This window comes from Oenanthe melanoleuca, chromosome 7 (genome assembly GCF_029582105.1).
Source record: "Oenanthe melanoleuca isolate GR-GAL-2019-014 chromosome 7, OMel1.0, whole genome shotgun sequence".
In the NCBI taxonomy this organism is placed as follows: Eukaryota; Metazoa; Chordata; class Aves; order Passeriformes; family Muscicapidae; genus Oenanthe; species Oenanthe melanoleuca.
In genome coordinates this window covers 7,782,152-7,805,611 of record NC_079341.1, presented here as the reverse complement: position 1 = coordinate 7,805,611, position 23,460 = coordinate 7,782,152, and the positions used below count along the sequence as shown (strand labels likewise).

General features: G+C 41.2%; 1 protein-coding gene across 4 annotated transcripts in view; it reads right to left on the bottom strand.

The window, feature by feature from the left end:
- MFSD6 (major facilitator superfamily domain containing 6) overlaps positions 1 to 22,767 on the bottom strand; it is a 28,087-nt gene extending 5,320 nt beyond the window's left edge. The window contains exons 1-5 of one of the 4 annotated variants that reach the window (XM_056496147.1): positions 22,715 to 22,767; positions 12,754 to 14,348; positions 7,683 to 7,780; positions 1,963 to 2,124; positions 1,286 to 1,384 (exon numbers count right to left, since the gene is read on the bottom strand). In XM_056496147.1, coding sequence (XP_056352122.1) covers positions 1,286 to 1,384; positions 1,963 to 2,124; positions 7,683 to 7,780; positions 12,754 to 14,297 — 1,903 coding nt within the window. In that variant the 5' untranslated portion in view covers positions 14,298 to 14,348; positions 22,715 to 22,767. Of the gene's footprint in view, positions 1 to 1,285; positions 1,385 to 1,962; positions 2,125 to 7,682; positions 7,781 to 12,753; positions 14,349 to 16,243; positions 16,491 to 17,625; positions 17,835 to 22,309; positions 22,422 to 22,714 lie in introns of those variants that run through there. The other 3 variants (XM_056496144.1, XM_056496146.1, XM_056496145.1) reach the window with 3 other exon arrangements.
- Positions 22,768 to 23,460: the final 693 nt, after the last annotated feature.

Below are 23,460 nucleotides of genomic sequence, written 5' to 3'. Positions count from 1 at the left end.
TATGCATACAAAAAATAATTAAACAGATTTTTAGCTATTACTGAAAATATCCCCCAGTTACTGTGTGGTCTCTGTAAAAACACATTCTGTAAACTTTGAAAAATGTATTTTTTTAAAAACAAAATTTTACACAAGATTTTTTTTTTTTTTTTTCAAAATTAGCAAATTCCATTAAGTTTACATACACCTAGATAGTACTGGATATTTTAAGCAAGAGCTGGATGTTCTCAAGGAGTGAAGAAATGAAGAGACTAATTCTGCACACACTTGACCACATGCTTCATTTTACTCATCCAACTGGTCTGCTTGAAAGCAGCCTAATTACTGCCATGCTTTAAATTAACATACACACTATTAAATGTATATTAAATGAAAACCAAATACAGAAACAAAGAGAATATGGCTACTATGAACAAACTGGACTTTTGTAGATTCATGTGTAATTAACTGAATGCCAATGGGAAACTGAAGCAGCAAATAAGACTTTTCACCTTTTCATTTTTTGCCGTTATCATTTGAACACAGGTGAAGAAAATACCAGAACAATACATATTTGAACACTTCAGTACAAGCAGCTTGATAGCTAGTTCATTTAATATTCCAGCTAAAGAAAACTAACTTTCATTTCATACTCAAAACTCATACTGGAAAGTATTTGGGTAAAAAGCAGCTCAAAAACTCATGACTTTTCACAGTTAGCCAGAGTTTTATTGTCTTTGTAAGAATTAGATTTATGGTACACCCCTAAATTTGCCCCAAGTATTTAGTTTCTGGTCAGCCTTCATACTGATAAAGGTAGAAATTAAAAATTTCAAGTTCCATCAGAGGGGAGATATCTCAGGTTTAAAAAAAAAAAAAAAAAAAAAAAATCTATAAAATTTTGTGTCCTCTGAAGCCACCTCCACAATTTCTAGCAGTGGCTTTGACTGGCAGAATATGAGAGCACGAAGTGGGATCGAGGTGACCTGCAACTGGAATGACTCACTACAGCTCTGAAGACTAACCTAAGGGATTCTCAGAACTGAGGGGAAATACAGGCAGCAAAATGTATCATGCTTTCCTTCTATGGGCATTCAAGAACTCAATGCTGCCCTTCTGCAGCAGCAGAATACCACTTCAATTTCTTCACTGCTCAGGACAAAAACTTCCACTAGAAAACAAACTGTTTTGTCAAAATCCAAGTTAAGACACCAAACATATAAAAAGTAAAGGTGCAGAAGCAGCTATAGAAATTTTTTTTTCACTACTTCTAATTCTGTAGTGTCTCTGTGACATGAACATTTACCTTCTTCTTCATCAGGAACCAACATCCACTGGATCATTGCAAACAGAAGCAGAATCACTAAACAAGCCATCCCTATTCCTCTGAATGTGGCAGCAGGACCTGTAATGAGATTTTTTTTTTTTCCTAAGTTGAGAACCTACTTATTTAATAAAATAAAATGAGTCAGCATTATGTTCTTCTTGGCTATATATATTGCCCATGTAGACTCCTATTAGCTTGTTTCATCACATTTGCCTCCCCCATCACTTCTTCAACAGGCTTTTCAAAGGACTTTTAAGCAAGTAATTAGATTCTCATTTGTTCATCGAGAGGCTTTATAGTATCAATCTATTCTCTCACAAAGGATTCATTCATCTTACTTACAGATCAGGTTGGGTATTTGACACAACAATGAAAATATCTAGGCGTAACATATTGAATCAATCTGGAGCACTGACAGAACAAAGCCATGAGCTATTTGGTCTGAATGCAGTGCTGACCTTGCTTTGATCAGGGGCCTGGACTGGAGATCTCAGGGCACTCCCAACCTGAGCAGGATCCTATGATCCTGTGATCCACACAAAGTGTTTTAACTCTTTAACGTATAACAGTATCTACAGCATCAATAAGTTTCAAGCAGACAGTTTGGTAAAACCAGAATAAATAGAATTTAAATTTTCAGTATTAGTTTTCCTTACCGAAGTAATTGACCAAAACCCCTCCAACCATGGCTCCACATCCCCTGCCCAGCCCCAAGTGGAGGCCCTGCAGTATTCCCTGCGCCGAGGTTCTCAGCTCCGGAGGCACGGCCGCGCTCAGGTACGAGATGCAGGCTGCCCAGATAGCTGCATGTGTGACACCTGCAGAAACGAGACACAGTCAGGGCCACAGGGTGCCAACACAATATCTCAGCAACTGCACTCACCAGCTGGAGCATATGGAGAGACAAACAACAAAAACCCTCCGGTGACAAATGTCTGTGAAGTACAAATCGGCTTTTGGTAATGTGATACTGGCAACCAAACCACTGAGACACAGGACAACTCCTTCTGCAGAGCCTGTCAAAAGCTCTTTCTCCCTCTGAGACAACCCCACTTCTCTTCTGGAGACACAGGCCCTAGGGAGACAAGTCTCTCTGCCAAGATTCCTTGTGCTTTCATAGTGACCCAAGGCCTCTAGAATACAGTCCCAATTTCACAAGCTGCAGGCAATTAAAGCATTGATACCTCTCAGCAGTCTCCTTACTGTGAAGGCAGTACAAAGGTCATAAAATCCAAACAGTATCAGAAATACCCACGTCATTTCAGAGGCAAGAATTAGTCCCCTCCTGCCTTTCCCACTCCCCACAAAAACCCAGCTCCTACCAGCAAATTCTTTCTGAACTCAACACCAACATACTCTGCACCTAGCACAGAATGGTCCAGATGAGAACAGCACACAAGCTCCTCAGGGAGGCCAAAGACCCTGCTTTTTCCATGCTGCTGCTGAGGCAGTGTGCCTCCCTCCTGCTGTGGCTGCATCCTGCCCAGTGCCTGCTGTGCCTTCATCCTGCATGGGTGTTGCTGCTGCTGCTTTACCCACTCCTGCAGCAGCTGTCCTCACAGCCATCAACCACAGCCCCAGAACAGCCCCAGTCCCCAATGCCATCAACCACAGCCCCATGACAGCCCCAGTCCCATCAACCACAGCCCCAGTTCCCAGTGCCATCAACCATGGCCCCATAACAGCCCTAGTCCCCAGTCCCATCAATCACAATCCCATGACAGCCCTAGTCCCCACCAGAGACTGTGCAAATGTCTCTCTGGCATGTGTCCGGCCAGTTTGGGGTTGGGAATACTTTTTCCTCCTGCAGGAGAGCTAAGGGAAGGCCAGCACATGATCCTGCAAGATTTGGGGTCAGGAACACTTCCTCCTCCTGCAGGAGAACTAAGGGAAGGCCAGCACATGACCCTTAGTGAGGAAGACCGGCTGCAGGTGGAGCCCTCACCTTGACCTGCCTGTGGGCCTGAGTGGAGTGGAGAACAGGACAGGAAAAGGCAGGGTTGTGGAGAAGTTAGAAAAACAAAACAGTTTTGTAGTTCATCACACATTAAATAAGCCTGAACTATTTTGCCACCCTCAGTTTGAGTGGGAATATTTTTTCCTTATTTCAGAGGTATTAAAAATAGTCATCACAGTTTACCAATGCCTAAGCTCTACTGCCTCAGTTTTAAACAAATATTGGCACAACTGATGATTCAGTCAACATATTTCTGTCCTCTACACTTGACTTAGTAATGAACAGTTGGACAATCAATAATTACTTAGGCATTTAGGCTGAAGACTCCTAAGAGCAAGAAAACGCATTTTTCATAACATATGGAATAATGTGGATTTTGCTTAGGTAAAAGGAGAAATAGCACCATATGAAATTGATACAGTACAAGTATACACGTTAGATGCCCACCAGGCTGTACAGGTCAAATTCACTCAAAATTCAAAATTCCTCAAGCTTTGGGTATTATACATATACATATGTATGTATCTCTCTCTCAAGGTTTTGGTATTAGTACATCACCGTGTTGAAAAACAAAAACTTTGCATTAAAATGAGTCTGTATTACCTTACCATTTATAGTTTAAGGCCTTAAAACTCACAGATTTTCTACACAAAATGCTTAAGAGTTTTAAAACTCACTGAATCTCTACTTTCTTTAATGCAGATCCATGGATGCATTGCAAATAGCAACAAAGAGCTGCCCCAATAACAATGCAGAGCTAATTTAAAATAGGTGAAGTGGTTTTGGTTTAGAAAGTACATCAATTAACATAAAACATGCAGTTTTATCGGCTATTAGGAGCAAGTCAATACTTAAAGGCAGGCAAATAAAAAACACATCAGCTATTATTTGAACTGAGTTTGTTTGAACACAAAAGGCCATAACTTAACCAACAGGTTCTTGGATGTTTTCATCTTTAGCAGTGAAAGCCCCACTAGAACACAGTGTTCTCAGTGTCTCTGAAAACAAATCCATACCTTTAAATCAGCTCACTACATCTGCCTTGAAAGGCACAGCCTTTTTATTTTAGTAGGTATACATTATTAACGTGATTTTTATTATAATTATTTATACAGCAGTGACTATTTGGAACAGTTTTTACCACAACTTACATAAGAAGTCTGGTCTGGATTACTGTTACTGCTAACCACAATTCTTTTTAAAAGAAGTTGCTCATTATATATATTGTGACATTATTTGCTGAAAACACTAACCACCATTTCATCATCTGCACAACAGTTCCAACGAGTGCAGCAACCCTAGAGTGATGCTTGTAATTTTAGTGAGTTTAGGATAATTTATACGTCAACCATGAGCTGAAGATTTGGGGATCCAAATTTATTTCAAGAGAAAGATGTATCATAATTACTGTTAGCCAAAGGCCAAACACTTTGCTCTCTAGACATAACTGTGTTGCTGGAACATCAGTAGGAGTCACTTCTTAGAATAGTACTTGTTTTGGAGTTTGCTGAGTAACTGCCAAGTGAAAACAGCTCATTGTCAGGTTAACAAGATAGGTTTGTAATTTAGAAAAAAATTCCTGTCATGCAAATTGGTGAGCTAGCATAGCTGTTATCAGAGAATCTGGACCACTGCCCTGGAACAATAAATTGCAGCTAACTAGCACAGCAAAACTTCATCTGCTAAGTGTCAAATGAATGAGATTGCTTGTGTACAATATATCTATATAGATATGCTTCACAAGGATGTCTTGAAATCTTCAGTTATTACAGATTCAGCCTTAGCTCTCATTTTCATACATTGCCTGTGCAAGTCAATACAGCATAGTGGTTGCAAACTTTGAATTGAGAAGTGAGTTTAAATCTCCTCATTTACTCCTTTGAGAGTGCAATGAGAGTTGTCCTCATCCCAGCTACAAACAGCAGCTGGAACACAGCATGGTTCTTATTACAATCAATAGATGAAGTCTGCAGAGTCATCTTCCAGAAATGTGTCCATGCCCTTCAGCAACAGCACATGGGGATAATCCTGCTTGTATTGCAGAAACATATTAAACAGAAAAAATTTTTATGGAAGTCAATTAGAACTTTTGTTAGCCTTAAAACCCCTTGAGCTGATGGAAATGGAGTTTACATAGAATTTGACAGCTTCCTGGAAAAAAGTTCTGCACAATTAGAACAAGGACTTAACTAAAGGGTTTCAAAGATCTGTCAACTTGATGGCCCACATGGTGCCCATATGTTGTACACAATCTACTCTTTTTTTTGGTTTTCAATACTTCTAATCCTCACATAGAGGAAATAGCTACAACTCTTGCTTCCCTCTGTCAACAAGCTCACTTAAAAATAAGAGGTTCCACCTCACCAAGTTTCATTAAGGTGTCACTTCCTACTGCCACTGACAGTACAGTGGTTATGTAGGGGAGAAAGCAGAGCCCAGAGAAACAGGACTTGGAACTGCTGCAGAAAAAAATAACTCTAAAAAAGATGAAAAACTGGTAAGAGCAAAAAGAGAATGAATAAAGGAAGAGGGGGAAGGTAACAGTACTTCTAAAAAGATAACCTTGATCCCCCATTTGGCAACACTGAATGAGATGACTGGAATCCTACAAATGCAGTGGTTAAACACACACGGGGCACCCATGGACATCAGGGACCAACAAATGACATCTGATGCAGGCTGAAAGAGGCGCACACAACACAGACCTAGGGCTGGGTGAGGGGACTCGTGTGTGGGCTTGGTTTGGGTTTAGCTCTCTCATTTGCTGACTATAAATAACTGCAAATAGCCAGATTAACCAAGGAGCCCATGATTCAGCAGCAGCAGCACCTAAATATGGTAACATCTGGCAGATACAATTATGACAAAGTATTATTTTGAAGGTCCTTTATTTTTTTCTTCAAATCTCAATTACTCAGGATTGTGCCACACAAAACCCCCCACCAAAACCATTACTCCTTCACAGTCTTGCTGTTTGTAAAGGCAAACCTATGTATTGTGCAATTCATATTGAAATTTCAGCAGAATAAAAACCACATTCAAAGTACAAGAAACTTCTTCTTCAATCATGACTTACAGGATGCTTCCAGGCACATGGTAGTATTGGTGAAACCACAAGGGCTTTTTCCTATATTTTGATATGGGGTATCTTTAAAACAGAATTACCTAAAAGGCAACATCCAAAGCTTTGTATTCATCATTTGTTTTCCCTAGATGTTTGAGCAGGTGAAAGTATAACACATACTGATTCTTCAGGTTCTTTCTAATATGCTCCTATTTTAACACTTGGTATGAACAATGAATGACTATCAAATCATTAGCTGTGGTTTGGGGGCTTTTTAATAACAAAATCCAGAAGCTTGCTGTTGTAGCAATTATAATATGATAAACTGGTTTTGTTAGCTTGGAAGGTTAAGGAGCCAGCACAAAAAAGGATCTCTCTGTGTGTATGTACAGATCCACACAGTGCTCTCTAATGGCATTTTGTAACTCGAAGTCTAGCTTACAAAGACTTCTGTAAGTATAGCAGTGTAAGAAAAAGTTAATTTAAATTCAAGTTATGCTGCACATAGAAAAGTAAAACTTCTAAGTATAATCTGTGGAAAAATTTTAAATATTATTGTATAAAACCAAAATACTGGCTTTAAAAAGAGGTCAAGAATGGTATTCTTCAAATATTAAAGAAATAGAAAGTCAAACAGTTCCACTTTTTCATGGTTTTGAGAAGTGATACCGCCACAAAGACAAAAAAAGATCATAAAAACTAAGCTAGAACAATGTATTCTTTAACATTGCAATGAAGTTCTTACAGACTTCTACAACAGGATTTGAAAACAGGTCTCAAGTTACTTGTCAATAGACCACACCTCTCTCCTTGTAAATAAGTTGTCAAAGGGCATGTCTCTTAAAGAAGTTCTCTTAGCATTGAGAATGCTATTGAGAGAACTTCTCTAGCTATTAAAACAAAAGTTCTATAATCTAAAAGTACTGATGGAACTGAAAAACTGAAATATTTTAACAGAGACAGAATGACCCAGACTATGTTTGGAGGTTTTTTGCGGCATCCTTTCAAGGACTGCAGCCTCTGGCATTTAATGAAGTTCACATTTATCACCAAACAGGATTTGTAGTAGGTGTGTACCCAGCTTGAGCTTCTGTCTCTTTGTTTATTTAAAGGGTGTGTTGGTCTCACACAGTTCTGTTTGAATCAACAGAGAACTGTGCACAATCAAATGCACACCCACCCTTTTGACGTCAAATACCTCCCAGGATAAACAGTAATGGTTTGTGTGTTTCATGAACCTGCATCTTCTGGGGTATTTGTGGACAAAAAAAATAGAGAAATACCAGATTTTTTACTTAAGCGTAGCTCACTTGAAAACAAGATAAATGGAAGCATCTTGTGCTGGAAGGTCTTACCTTGGAGAACTTCCATCGGAAGAACAGTCCAGGCATTTTCCAGATACGAGATGTAGATGTATCGTGCTGTGTTACAGGCAAGGCCAATATAAAGCACTCTAAAGGAAATAAAAAAAAAGGAAAAGTCAGGATAGTCTGCACTTTACCTTTCTTGGTATGCTATAATATAACCTACTGATATAGAAGTTATTTGCATGCATATGGTTTGCCAGTCTAAAGCATTTGCTCAACACAAAATATATCCTTTAAGTCCTACACTCAAACTTTCCTCTTGCCCATTCAACACATTCAAAATCCTAATAGGAAAAAAAAACAAAACAAAAAGACAGCAAACCCACTGAGCTTTTAACTGAGCTCTGTAGTTCTGTGCCCCACTCTAAACAGGATTGTGTTTCAGAGAGATAATTTCTGAGTGCATTCAACATCCTTTCCAAACAACCTTCTTTTCTAATCATCCAGAGATTCATTCTGCCATTTCAATGAAAGCCAGGAGCAGATTTGTATTAAACGAATTAATTTTAACTCAATTAATACAAGTTTATAGTCCCAGTATCTGGAAACTGCTCAGAACTACTCTAAAACACATCCCACAGAAGCAATATGGTTTATAACAACATGCCTCAGGATAAAACTTAGCCATCCTGTTGAAAAGCAGCAGATGCTGCATCTCAGAATTTAGAGGGGAAAAAAAAAAGCTCTTACAACAGCTTTTAAACAATGAAATACAAAGACTATTTGTGAAGTGCATTTCCCATTGCACATTTAACTTGATGACTCTTCCCTTCCAGTTTTTACATTCAGCATTGCTTCCCTCTGGGGTACTCATTCATCCAGCTATCTTCCTCTTATTTTTAGATGGATCCTGGGAAACAAAGACTTAATTGAAAACATGTTTACAGCTTGAGAAACGGTGCTATTGCAACCTTTAAAGATTTTTTCAGGGACAAGGATAATTTATTGTCCAAATAGGGCTTGTTGGTTTGAACTCTGGTTTGGCGTAAGTGAAATAAATGCAATTGATAATTAAGGTGAAGCACTGACCTTGTGAAAGGGCTCATCATTCTTTGTGCTGCTTTTTCAGTTAGTTTTCCTACAAAAGCACACCAAGCTTTAATTCAATGGTACAGAGCCACTGGAAAATCTAGAGTGAGATGCCATCACAAAAACACAGCATCTTTTCAACACTTGAGGTTTCTGAATACACATGCTGACAGTGAAAAATCCAGTACCGTAGTTTTCATCATGTCAGTGATATCGAAAAAGGCCTGTGCATTTCATAACAACATGAATTTACTTTCAACAAGTAGGGCAAGCTGGCAGGAAGTCTCCCTCCTCAGTCATACATCAAACCAAGCTGTGTTGCTTCCAGATACATGTGAGGTCCATGAATAGCTGGTTTTAGCTGCCTTTAGGCAACACAAGCCTAAGCATTCAAGGAAGAAAACATGGGAAGCCATGAAAAAGTTCACTATTATACAATAATGAGAACAAACTTGTTCTTTGTGCTGTGAATCGTAAATTTCATCTCATCATTTAATTAATGCCTCCTGTTCCAAACAAATAACTTGGTTCTTTTCATAGCCATAACTTAATGTAGTTCGTATGTACAACAACATTTCTGAAATGTATTAGGACACATTGCCTCTAAAGGTACCAAATTCACAAGGTCTGCAGGCTCCTGTCTTCACTAACCTACTAGGAAGAGGCCCAGGGTGATGCATACTCTCAAGAATACAAAGGAATGGCCTCACCACGTACATTTGTTTTTCCTCAGCAGCATTACAGATGCATCTCTCTGCTTAGGATGAGTTCTAGACAGCTTAACTTCACTTCTGTCTAGCAAAAACTTGGTCTGTTCACCAAGAACTGCCTTCCTATCTCAGCTGTTCCCTAGCACAGCCAGACCAGAGATGGGACCTCCTCCCGCTTCAGAGCTTTTCCATCATCACCAACCACTCATCTAACCTGTGTTTTTCCAACATGTTACATTTGCAGGAAGATTTGGATTCAGAGTTTAAGAGCAGCAATTTAGTCAGGTTCTACCTCTTAATTTCTTAGAATATATGTACAGAATTTCAGGCAAATTACAGTTTATGAAGATTTCTATAAATATGGTTTAGAGGGGTATGTCACACAAAAACTTTTGTGTATTTACAGAGTCTTTTCAAAAATGCATTTATAATAATTACTTAGGCTCCTTATCAGACCTAAATGGAAAATGTAAACAGATGTTCCTTATGAACCCTATATGCAGTACCCACAGAGACACCACACTCAATTCACAGGTCCAACATTTAAAGCACTGAATCTAAATTTGTCTCAAGGAGTCTAAGATGTTTACAGCCATGACTACCAGTCTCTGCTTGCCATAAAAATTCACTCGCTGGAACTGCGGTCAGACAAACACATTCATGCTTAACCTCAAGTAAGAAGTCATTTTCAGAGCTTGACATCATCTTCCTAAGTCACTGACATTTTTGAGTGCTCCTACACCATGTGGGGTCTACATTTTTCATAACCAGTTTTGTACACTTTTTTGTCACAGTATCATAGAATGGCTTGGGTTGGAAGGGACCTTAAAGATCATCTTGTTCCAATCCCTCTGCCATAGGCAGAGACACCATTCATTAGGCCAGGTTGCTCCAAGCCCCATCCAGCCCGGTCTTGAACACTTCTAGGGATGGGGCAGCCACAGCTTCCCTAAACAACCTATGCCAGGGCCTCACCACCCTCAAATGCACACATGAAGTGCACAAGTGTATAAACAGTACAGCTAATGAACTGGGCACTTTGTTCAGCACATATTTAATACAGGCATGCTTAAAATGCTTGGACAATAATTTCAGCATTAGTTTTAAACATTGTGAAAACAGAAGAGGTTTCAAACTGTTGTAAGGGTTTTATATGCCACCACATGCAATGGTAGAAACAGAAAGATTTGTAAGACTTGAAAAGGGAAACTGAGCTTGTCTGATAAGGTGTAAAGTCCATTTTCTTCCAGTTCTACAAAGGACATTCAATAGCAGTTTTTCCTGCTACTGTGACAATGCATGCAATTCTGGTATTCATGCCTGTCTTCAAACAGCATAGAAAGAAAAACTGAATGATAAATATTCAAATATTGCAGAAAGAATGTCTACATCTGGAAATCCAACAACCCAGAAGAAAAGATTTTGAGCTACTAAAAATAGATAAAATATCAATGCCAAATTCTTCTAAGGATAAGGATATGGAGTTGGAGACTATTGGTTCTTATTAATAGGAAAATTATAATCTGCACTAGAAGGCAGCAGACAACACATATAGAACTGTCAAAGAAGATGAGCCATGAACTCCCAGCCATTCTTCTTCAGGGTAAAAAAAAGAAAAAAGCTTGCCTCCTCTCAAATATATAAAGTTCAGAAAGTACAAGGCAGCAGGCAACCAGGAGGAGTCATCCCAACCTGTGATGACTAAACACAAGTAAGCATTAGATAACACTAAAATATGACTAATGTGCATTTCCCAGGTATGTAGAATGATGTTTCATAGCAAACAGGGACTAGTGTTTAAACAACCTAATCTTGATCCAATCTTGGCTTCACAGGCTCAGCAGTGCCAAAAAAAAAAAAAAAAAAAAAAAAAAAAGGAGCTAATCCCATATATCATCTTTCTTTTCACTGGCCAATGTGTCCATCCCTTCTATTTCATCTTATTCACAATCCTACCACACTTTTGGTTTTCATTCTTTCTTTAGCTGAAGTCTAAGCCTGAATTTTGTACTATAATATACATTGAAAGAGCACACACAAGCTATCTTTAGCTATCAAGACTGGGATCTGTTCTCACCACTCCTCCATCATCATATCCTTCCTCCAGGCTTTGCATGCAAGGTGTCATTTTCTCTTACTAATTATTGTTAAATTCAGGGATTAAGACTGACTGTAAGTAAAGGGATCCTTCTCAGTTTAAAGTAAGAAAGAACGCCATCTTTTAAGTAATCTCTCAAATTATTGTGCTAAACATCTTGAACATTTTTAGAAGAGGTCAAATGAATAAAAATATTCCTCCCAAGACAAGCAAAACAAAGAACAAAACCTCAGGACAGAAGACACATAAGGAACAGTGCAAACAGCTTAAAAATATTTACATCTCAATGACTGCATGATTATAAACTGGGCATTTGGAAAGGATATGATGGTAACAACACATAGCTCTGTACTTAGATGCAGACAATACCTGAGTAAACATAAATAAAAAAACCTTGCAGCTTCATTAACTCAGGCTTCCCCTGTCTTTCCTCCCCTGCACTTTTTCTAAAGAGTAGTAGAGGGATTTAGAATATGTGAAAATTAAGTCAATTTAGTGAATTTACTGGAAACTAATGTTCACTAATATGCTAGAAGCAGTCACTTTCACTTACACAAGGCAAAAACAACAGGACAAGCCCTGCAGCCATCTCACTTCATAGCTGACACACGCTGCTGCAACTGAAGGAGGAGAACTGGTAAGTGACACTGGCAGACTGCAACCCCATTCTGCCAACACCCAGAGTCTGATTACGAGGCCATGCACACAGGAGGTGCTCACCTCGTTTCCTCAGCTCAGCTACTCCCCTCTCAGCCTGCAGCTGACACCTTTCTAGGCTACTGTAGGGGCAATGAACTGCCCTGCAAGGGGAACCAGGCTAAAGCAGGTGGTTTGCAGTGTGTTGCTACTCACAGGAAAAAAATTGAAAAACTAATGGTATTTGTATGTTAAAACAGACAACCCTTGGGTGGGTGGCAATTTGTAAAGACCTCTAACAGAGCAATGAATCAAGGAACAAGGATATCTTCTGGAATCATTTGCAAAAGGTTATGGTGCCAGGCATAAGAGCACATACTAACATGCAACTCAAATGCAAAGCAAGCATTTCAGAGCATTTTCAACTCTTAAAACAACAAAAAAGTCCATCATGTGAGCCACATAACTGGGCAGGACTTGGAATATAAAAAAACAAAAAAGGATTAGCTTGAGTTTTGCTTTGTAGCACAAGGGCTGAGCATGAGTCAACATTTTTTGTATAGCACTTTAATTGCTGCCATCTTACCTGATGTGACCAACCAATTCAATGAGTTTGTGGCTGAAGAAATAGGCAGTCAGCTCAGACACATGACTGAGCACAGAACAAACTCCAAAGAGAGTGGTGGTGCCATTCAGGTCTTCCAAGTGCCAGTACAGAAAGGTGAACACAAAGCCATATCCAAACCCCATGAACCAGGCCACGAAGAGCACGGAGCCATACTGGATACTGCATAGCAGTTTAATTAGGTCCCAAAAGCTGAAAGACTGTGACTGGCTCGTACTGGTAGGAGTGTTATCTGAAGATTCATTGGAGGCATTTCTGTCCACCTGTGAGATCTCTACCTCTTTTCTCTTGTTTTCATCTTGCTTGAAGTGCGCGTAATGAAATCGAAACTGGGTGGCCACAATTAAGGCCATTGTCATGAGGACACCAAAAACAATGAAAACGATCCTGTAGTTCTTGTACTCTGGAGCTTTACATCCTTGACCCTCAATGGCAACTTCTGTATGAGTGTAGTCAATGCCAATTCCCACGGAGAGCATGGCCAGCCCCCAGCCCAGAGATCCCCACATACGCTGCAATCCATACCGGTCCCGGTGCTTGCCAAGGTACTGCAGAGTTATGGTATCCACGATGGTAACAGACGAAGCACTGAAAAATTCTCCTATTATGACAACCAGCAGAATGAGTAGAAAAATGGCCTCTACTTCTTGTTGATCATAAACGAGCACAGCTTGGTCAGAAGGCGTCGGCTTTGTGCTGATGGAAGCTGGGGTGGTACTCAGAGTTGTGTTCCCTGGTGAGGCTGGGCTAGTGGCAGTGCTTTTCAAAATCAAATGGGTACTGTTTTCCAAGGTTAAATCCTCATCGTTGCTCTGTGTAGGTAGCAGGGATGTTATGTCGGGATTAGGTGTCCCTGTTGTTTCCAAAGTGACTGGACTGGAAGTGGCCAGGTCTCTCCTCCCACGAACTTTTGGTGATGCAGCACTCACTGTAGTTAGGGGAGAAGACACCGAGGCGTTCTGTGGAATCGTTGTTAAAAGGCTGCTTGCGTTGGTGGGATGTGCTGGGGGAAGGCCCTTTGGTACACACCTTAAGGTGGCTGGTCTCACAAATCCAATGCCCAGGTTAAACAAAACCCAGCACAAAAGAGAAAACAGGAGGACAATCTTGCCTTTCTTGAAGCGATCTGCCACCACTCCCCAGAAGGGAGCACTGCAAAACTCAATGAAGTACCTGATGCCCACCAGAAGTCCACTCTGGCTGGGTGTCATACCCAGCTGCTTGTAGTACACGGGCAGCAAGGGGTACAGAGAGCCATATGCAGAATAGAAGAAAAAATAAAAGACCTTGGAGATCAGAAGATCGTTGTTTATTTTGACACAGTGCTTTTCCAACCAATCCAGCTCTTCATCTGGGACAGTGGTTGTCTCTGTCGAAGGGGATTCATTATTGGGTGGCAAGTCTTGATCCTTGGAAATGCCATTGAAAGGATCAGCAAGCACATACTTTCTCTTCTGTTCTTCTTCATCATCGGTTAGAATGGCCACCTTATCATCAGCTGCCATGGTTTACCACAAGCATCCAATATCTGTGACTCTCAAGGAACTAGGGCTACCCTGTGAACAAATAAAACATAAGGTGGTTAAGGTACCACAGGGGAACAGACCTGCAATGCCAGCCATTAAGGACAAAGACAGCTTCTTTCTTATAAGTAACATTCCTGAGTAACAAATACAGTATTCAGGGTGGGGAAGGCCATTTGTCTAGACTAGTGGTATATGGTAGCATCAATAAAAATGTGTTTTATGACCAATTCTGTGAAGTTCTCCCAACAGCAGCTTTTATATTGTGCAATAAAACATCTTTCATGTTTAGGAGAGAGAATAACTTATATATTTGGAGTTACTATGGCAATTAAGTGCTAGCATTTGCAAGTCTCTTCTTTCAAGTTGGCTTTTCTCCCCTAAGGCTAACTGCTTTATTTCCAATGTTTCCTCCTATGCCAAAGGATAGTCATGATTTTGTAATTAAGCAATGCAGCCACATATATCCTGGTTATTTTGATCATCAAAACAAATTACTATGCAAAGCCTCATGATGGCCTTCAAAAGGTTCATCAGTCTCCTCTTGAAACACATTTTTCTAAGCACTCCACAACTACAGCAGAAATTGATGGGAGGCTTAAGCCTCTAAGAGAGGTAGGAATAATCAGGATGGGGCTTTAAGATCAAATCAGGATAACAATCTCAAAGACATCAAAGACCTGGGAGTGAAGAAACAGAGAGGCCCCATAAAGGTATCTTCAAGTCAAATTCTGAAATTGAGAAAAAGGTGGACTGGGAGGTAACAGCACTGCAGCTGCCTGTGCTTGTCTTCTGATAAGAAAGACTAAAAAATAAATTAAACCCCCCTTAGACTTTGAGTGACCAAACAGCTTTCACATTTTAAACTACCAGCTCTGTCAGCAGGCTATCAGCTCCAAATCATTACTAAAAAACCTATTTTTGCTCTGTTAGTACCTTTAAATTTAGCCTAATAAGATTAGCTCATGTTTGTTGTGAGAAAGTTTAAGCATTTAATATACTTTGGTTTTTTTATCCCTTTGCTGTTTGGGTTAGTATTGCTATCACAGAGGAACTTTTTCAAGGACCAATATTTGAAAGGAGAACCAGAAGAAGATGAAATTTCTCAAAGAGCACTCAATTTATGATCTGGGCCTGCTCAAGGAATTTGAAGTTGGACAGGATGATCCTATTGAGTTCCTTCCAATGCAGGATATTATATCATTCTATGACAAATATTTTTTTGCAATTTATATTTCTGCACTTTATTCCAAGTAGAAGAGGACAATGAAATAAATCTTTCATTACTCATCTGAAAGCACAATATCATCCCCTTAAAATTAGTCATGCAACAGTATATTCAGTGCCTTTAAATTAATTAATTATTATTCATCATTATTTAATACTGAAAATGGATTTGGAATGGATTATTCAACAATAACAAAGGCTAATAAGGAAAAAAAAAGACTAACATTCAGTAGTACATTAATTGCTTCCTATCGATTCAACATACATGTAACAGCTGACAACAAGCCTTGGAAATTTCCAAAAACAACAGCTCACAAAAATAATCTAAACCTTACACAGTTCAGTGAAAGATATGTCTAAAAATACCATCATTAAAGTCCCAAACGCTCATAAGGTTTGTGTATGTTTTTCACTTTTAAATGTCATTTCTATGGGATACTATCTATGAGGATCTCTGGTTTCACTTAGGGAGAGAAAAGGCTACACACAAATCTTGGAACCTTAAATATTAATGAATTCAAGGTCAGAAGTAAATGAAAACCATGCCAGCACATACACAGAGACTTATGTTTTTTCCCCCAGTTTCTTCAGAGACAATCCAATTAAATTTTTTAAAAAGTATTTAAACTGTCAAAAGATAAGACAGTCCTAATTAAGTTGTTAGAACAGTCAAGTGTGAAAGCACATTTTCTTGCTCTTACCTGTTACCATCAAAAGCCACATGAAACAAAATCCAACAGCTGTCTAGTGAACTCCTGCAATTTTTGGTTCAGCCAGCCACATCCACCTGACAGGTGGAAGAACTGTGGGGTTTTTGCTCATTTCTACATCCATAAAACAAGCCGTTCTAATGATAAATTAGATCAGTCATCATCTGTGCTCTTATTTTCTTTATGCCTTGCCTTTCTTTGACAACAAAGACTCCAGATCTTGTGCAGGGCCCCACTTATGTCAAGGGGATGTAACTGAGCTTTCAGTATATGCTCATCTGTTTACAGCAACTTCCTTGCTTGCTGCATCAGAGCTTTCCAGCATTTACTTCTGAAGAATAAATTTCCTGTTTCCCAGACATGACAAGACAGAACTCACATTTTAACCATGTGGATATTTTAGGGCAACTTCTTTGTAAGTATGGCTTGAAATCATCCTGATTTAAATAAGCTTATTCCTATATATGAGCTCTGAACCATCTGGTTTCATATAAATTATACTGAAGGCTTTTAGAGCAATTAGTATTCAATCTTTTTAAATTTCGTTTCCCTTTACTATTGAAGTGGAATTTCAAATTCATATGTTGCATGAATAGTGACTACATAACAAATTATGATACTGTTAATCTTTAAACACTTTAGTTGCTGCATATTCTTCTCTCCTCCATAATTTATACCGGCCTCAGCATCCATCTTCTACACATTGCACTTGCATAATCCAAAAGATCCACTCCTGCTGTTCTGACTAGAACATCCTGGGTTAGAATGCTACGAAAAGTATATTTCATAATAATTTCAGTAAATATTTTCCCACACTAAGAGCTTCATTGAATGTTATTAATAATACAGAATATACTCTTCAGAAATATAACAGCATCAAGAGTGGTAGGAGCCATATGGCATTCTTTATTGTTTTGATCACTAGTTTGTTTAGGAGTCAGGTTTATAAAGTCATATTAAGAAATGTTTTAAATTCTAAAAATAAATGACTGAAAATGAGAAAATGAACAGAGCAGTACTGTTACTGGAAAAAAAAAAAATCTACCAAAACCCTGAAACTATGGGGCTTGCCTTCTACTGACAAAAACCCTGTGCCTGTCAGAGATTGAATGTGCAGCAAATTAGACAGATGGAAAAACCAATATACTTCTCAGTGATAAGAGACTAATTATCTACTGGTTATTTTAACCTTTGCCTTCAAATTCTGTATCTTTACTTGGAAAGAAAAAATTTCTAATGCACAAGAAACAATAGGAGGGCAGAAGACAAGCACAACTGGCAAGTTTAAAATGAACAACGGAGAACAGGAATAAGGAAGAAAGGTTAAGAGAGTTAACAGATGGATTTCAGAGTGAATATAAATTTTAACTCACTTGAAGAGAGCACAATGTTCTGGTAGAGGCCTGTTGAATGTAATCAGCTCAGCCAGGACAGATGAGATCAGAGAGGTTGCAGAGTGGTACCATCACTTTAAGAACAGGAGTAACTGGATTGGAGTTATTTCCCCCAAACTTAGGGCTTAGAAACACACAAGAAAGCCCTAAGATGTAAATTAGAAAGAACCTGTGCAAGAATCCTGAGAAAGCCCTGCAAAGGCAAAGGGAAGAGGCGTAGCAAAGGCACAGCACAGCAGCACTATGTGTGTCACGAGAAAGCACTTTGGTCCTCCAACTGACAAATGAGCTTTTATCTTGAGAGAGGTTGGCATTTCCAAACCATGACAGAACTCAGAACTGGGGACCAAGCCCTTGCTCCCCCACCATCCCATCACCCCTACAAGGCTACAGTGGGAAAAGGCCTCTCTGAGACCTGAAGTGCCCATTTCCCCCCCAGGCTCTGATCCCACTGTACCGGGCTGGGAACACACATCCCTCGCTCACAGCTGCACGGGAAGTGTGGCCGGCCCAGCTCTCTCAGACTGGGGATCAGTCTGTGAGATCACTCATTATGCATAAGGGCATGTGCTTCTCCTTGCATAAAGAATGTTCTTGTTAACCACAAGGCTCCTCTCTCCTTCAAGACTTGCACAGATAGGATTTTTTTTTTTTAATGTAAGTGAGGCTATTATTTTTTCTGAGTTTCCTGATACAGATTTCTGCAACCTGCTTTAATATCTATTTCTCCAGCAAGTCAAAATTAACTCTCAAGCTCTTACATCTAGTACATGTGTTTTATCCCGTCATCTCCTGCAAACAGATACAACTTCCCTACAGACTTGCACCTTTGAGCAGGTATCTTGGGAATGGAGGAAGAACCATTTATCCCAAGAAATTCAGTGATGACAGTGCAGCAACCATTTTAACGACTGTAATGAGCCTCTTTGGCAGGTAGGTAGAAAAAGAGCTATTCCACATTTAGTAAAGTATTATCTTCTTGGCATTCTTGCTTTTATTTCTTAAATCGATCCTCATTTAGTCTGTCTCTCCTAATAATTAACAGGATTTCAAGATCAGAAAGGATAAAAAGCTAATCTACTCAAGACAACCTGACATTACAAGAATAAAAACAAAGAAAACAAAAGAAACAAAGAAAATAATACAGTATATTTAAAAACTCAGCTCTTTCCCTTGGAGTCACTCTTCCCAAAGCTTTGGAGAAAAAAAGCCCTGCTTGAAACTGTATCTCGAATTAACAACAACAAAAAAAAGTCAATCAAGAGATCAGACTGCGGTAGCAAATCCCTAAAACCTCTCAGAGAAAATGCCCTGGTACTTACAGAACCAGGCATCAAAACTTCATTTGGAGACCAATAGAAAGTTAGATTTGAGTTGAAAGTGTACTTTTGTTCTAAAATAAAGTTTAATTCGGCATAAATATTCCATTCAGTAGGCTTTGAGAATTAAAGTATAATTAAGATTCACAAAGCAGAGACTCAAAATCCAGGTTTGGATGTAAGTGAATGTTAAAAGAGAAACCACCAAAAAACCCTGTGACAGCTCATGAGAAGACAGTGCAAATGACCTAGAGAGGCTTAACCCATTAAATACCTAACAAAATGACTCATTGTGTAAGATTTATACTTATACAGCCTCAGAAAACACACTCAGAACAGGAATGATCCATTAATATCTCAAACAACATGCAGCTGTAGGAACAGAGCACACCAGCTTGCTGTTTGCATTGTGCAGATAAATCAAAGCCAGCCAGAATGGCATCACATTTTGGTTGACCCCTTCCAGTCCTTTCAAAGACTAGAAAACTCACTTTGTAGCAAACACATTAAAGGAATCTTCCATAGGAAGTTTTCATACAAACACTTTAAAATCCATTAATAAAAACCACCTTTCTTCCAAACATTTTTAAGTCACTAAGTATTGTTTGATCGAGAACTAGGTCTGCTAGAGAAGGAGATTTGAAAACTATAGGAAGGCTCAGCTCACTTATCCCCCAGCTGGTGAAACTGCCCTGAGTGCATCCATCACACAGCTCATGCACACCACCTCTTCCTCAGCCCTCCCATCCCATCGATCCAAGCTACAAAACCTTTGGGTCAAAGACTCTCTGCTTCAATATTTGTGCAGCACCTCCAGAATGAAGCCCTGCATCCAGCACGCCTACAAGGCACTGCTGCAACAGCCATAAATAATAGACCGTTTTCCATTCTCAAGCAAGTTTCACCCCTAAGGAGCAGCCTGGTGCTGTCATCTGCATCCATGCAAAAACGGAGGAGGACGTTATGCAAACAACTTACGTCATGACAGAGAGGTGCCGAGACTTCATTCACTCTTGCCTCACCAAGTGTTCCCAAGCCTCTCCCAGATAAGCCAACCTCCAGGCGGAGCCCTTGGATGGGCTGTTCCCTGCCAAGCCATCCAGAACAACTTCCCACAGGTTGACCCACCTGCCCCACATCATCCCCTGCTCTCTAAAGCTAAGCAGTTCCTCTTGTGAGGCCCCAGCATGAACACCTTGACTCCGAATTTATAAAATCAGAAATAAGTCACGTTGAGTAAATTAACTTGGTTTCAACTTTAAAGCAACACACAAGTGTTGAAACATTAACCAACATAATTAGTGTTTCCATGAAAATGAAACCACCTTGTTCTACAGTACTCTTAACACTTAAAATTGCCTTATTTTTTCTTGCTGACATGCACTTACCTAATGTGTTGGGCTATAGGTTTTTCTGCTTTTTCAATATGGATATAAAAACTCTACACCCTGACACATTTAGTCAATTAGATAAGAAGATAACCGTACGTCTGAAATATGTCAAGATCAGGTTTATAATAGGTTTAATGCACTTAAGATAGGTCTGAAATTGCTACAATAGTGCTAATATTAATATTAAAGAACACTATGAATTCTCATCTATTAAAGAAAAAGCATTAAACTCACATCTTAGGACACCTGCTTTCCAATCTTGTTTTCCATTTAATATTTATACATTAAGATGTCTGAATAGACTCTATTTCTTAAGGAGTTTGTTTTTAGTATCAGCCTCCAGTTTTTTTAACAGTTTTCAATTTATCAACTGCCTCCAAGGTCTACACTTGATTAATGATGGTAATTTCCAAGTGTTCTTTCAGCTACAAAACAGGCAAGTGCCCAGAGCACCCCAGGAGCACACTGCTGCCAGCACTGGGGAGGGACATGGGCTCCCAGCTGCCCCACCAAGCCTGGCAGCAGCAGCAGTCCCAGTCTGCTACAGGACAGCAAGGCCTTCCTGGCCATTCCAGCCTCTGGGACCAACTGCCACATCTGCAGATGGATCATGCCACCAGCTCACAATTTCCCACACCGCTATATAAACTCAGGTCCATTGTACTGGAGCTGAAGATTAAGATGAATTTTAGGCTGCATTCAAGCTGTGCCCCAGTACCAGCTAGGTTACTGACAAACCACCGCTTCCTCCCATTAGCTCCTCATATCCTCAAATTCTCACTCCACCTGTTTTTTTGGGTTTTTTTCACTCTTCTTACGATTTTTACTAGATTTATGACTGCTACCACAAATACCACCCTTAAAGGGATGATTGTTTTCTATTCTCTCATTCCTTGGTGGGTCTTCAGAGAATACAAACAACAGAATGCACGGCACGTTTTTCCACTATTTCTACCCAGTGAAACAAAAAACACACACAAAAAATAACCAAGCTAAAAAACTAGCATTCTGTAATCTCCTTCCTTACTAACTAAAGGACAACAAGACCTAATATATCTTAGTAATGTGTTTTTAGTGAAATATTTCAGTGCTATGTTTATTCAGCTGTTCTCTTCTGCCCTAGTTTATCAGTCCAGGTTTATCACTCCTCAACACTGCACTTTGCATTAACACAACATTTAAAAAGAGCCTGCTGTTATAACTTTAGAGTTGTTGAACAGACACGGATTTTAAACTCCACCTAACTTAGAGCATCGCAGGCATCCGTAGCAGCTACGGCACCTTCAGCACTGACTTCCTAAATAAGTATCTGTTCCTACGCTTGTTCCAATAAACAGAGGAGCAACCAACAACCCGCTTACTAAAGCCCATGGTATTTTAAGGATGTGAGGGCTCTGGATACGAGTGACAGCCACTCGTAACGCCACGCCTGGATGCTGGCGGCAAGGAGAAGTACGGGGATGCCTGTGCAGCAGCTCCCGCGGGACACGGCCCGGCCAGAGGCCACCTCTGGGACTACGACTCTGTCACCGGGGAGGGCAAGGGGTATTATATGGCTCGGCCGCAGCACGCTTCAACCAAGATGCTGAGCTTCAGGAGAAACGGGCCGGCAAGCCGCCGAGGTCGGCACGCAGCACAGCGGCCGTCAGCGCTGACACAACCGGCCGGTCCGGGGCGGCACAAACGCCTCCGGGGAAAAGCTGCGGCGCGGGCCCACCGGCAGCATCCCGGGCGGCTGCGGGGAGCAGGCCGGCCGCCCCGGTGGGAGGGCACTGGAGCCGGCGCAGACACCGGCGGGGAACGGCCTCCCCAGCCCGGTGCGCCACAGCCGGCCCCGGCCGCCCCGCGGGGCCGGTCCCCGCGGAGCGCGGGCAGCGGAGGCGGCGGCGCCCCGCCGGGCGGCCCCGGCTGCCGGCCCGGCCCCCCGCGCACCGCGGGGCCGCGCTGACTCACCTCGCCCGGGGGCGGCTCCGGGGGGGCGCTCGGCCGGGAGCATCGCAGCCCCTTCGCTGCTGCCGCCGCGGCTGCTGCGGGCGGCGGCTCCGCGCACCTCCCGCCCCCCCGGCCGGGCCGCGCCGCCGCCGCCGCCGCGCAGGGGCGCTGCGGGGAGGGACGGAGCCGCCTCCCGCCCCGCCGCGGGGGGGGCCGCGCACCCGCCGGCAACGCCTCCGCGGGCCCCGGCCCGGGCTGGCCTGCGCGGGCACGGCCGAGCCGCTCACGGGCTGCGCGCTGCTCTGCTGGGACACGGCCTTAAAAACACCGCTCGGGCAGCCTTCGTGCGCCCCAACAGCCGAATGACATAGCGCTGCCTGCTCCTCTCGAATCCCAAACGCGTATTACAGCATAAACATTAATTACCGTAGTGCTTCCCACAGCCACTGGTATCACCTCTTCGGTAACACTGTTTCCAGGCTTGCGCACAAATAAAATTACTTCAATGTTTAAAACCACAACAACATAAACTTCCCCCCCCCGCACTAATTACGGAGGCAGAAAAAGGGAGGGAGGGTAACAACTCCTGAGCAATAGCTGAGTCGTGCTGCAATATCAAAAGGTCAGTGGTGTTAAACTAAAGGGGAATAGTCACGAAGTGAAAGGCCAGCCTGAGATTTGGGGTGTTTATCAGCCGTGAACCGAACAGGAGGTCCTGAAGCTGTTTGAGGATTAAGCTCAAATGATGGTTCTTTACACAAGAGTTCACACTGGGCCCTAGTCCAAGCAGGTCGGTAAAGTGAGCAAGCTCCACTGGCCGTCTCTCCCAGTGGCACAGCACGGCATCTTCTGCCCAGGACAGTGACCTAGACTGCAGACATCATTAACTGAGATACCACAGAACAAACACATTACTACTTGCATCTTATTTTGCACCTCCCTTTTCTGAGGGAGGATCCCCCTTTTTTCAAAGAATAAATCATAATTTGCATTATTTTGCCCAAAGGAAGAAATTGAGAGAAAACTACATGTTTGCATGATTGAGGCAGACGAACAGGAACAGAAGCACGATAGGCATTTGACCCATTTAATTTGAGTTCTCACCAAAGTGAAAGAGACTCCAGCCAGCATGGAAGGCTATGCTCTCTCCAGGTTGTTCCCCTGCCACAGTC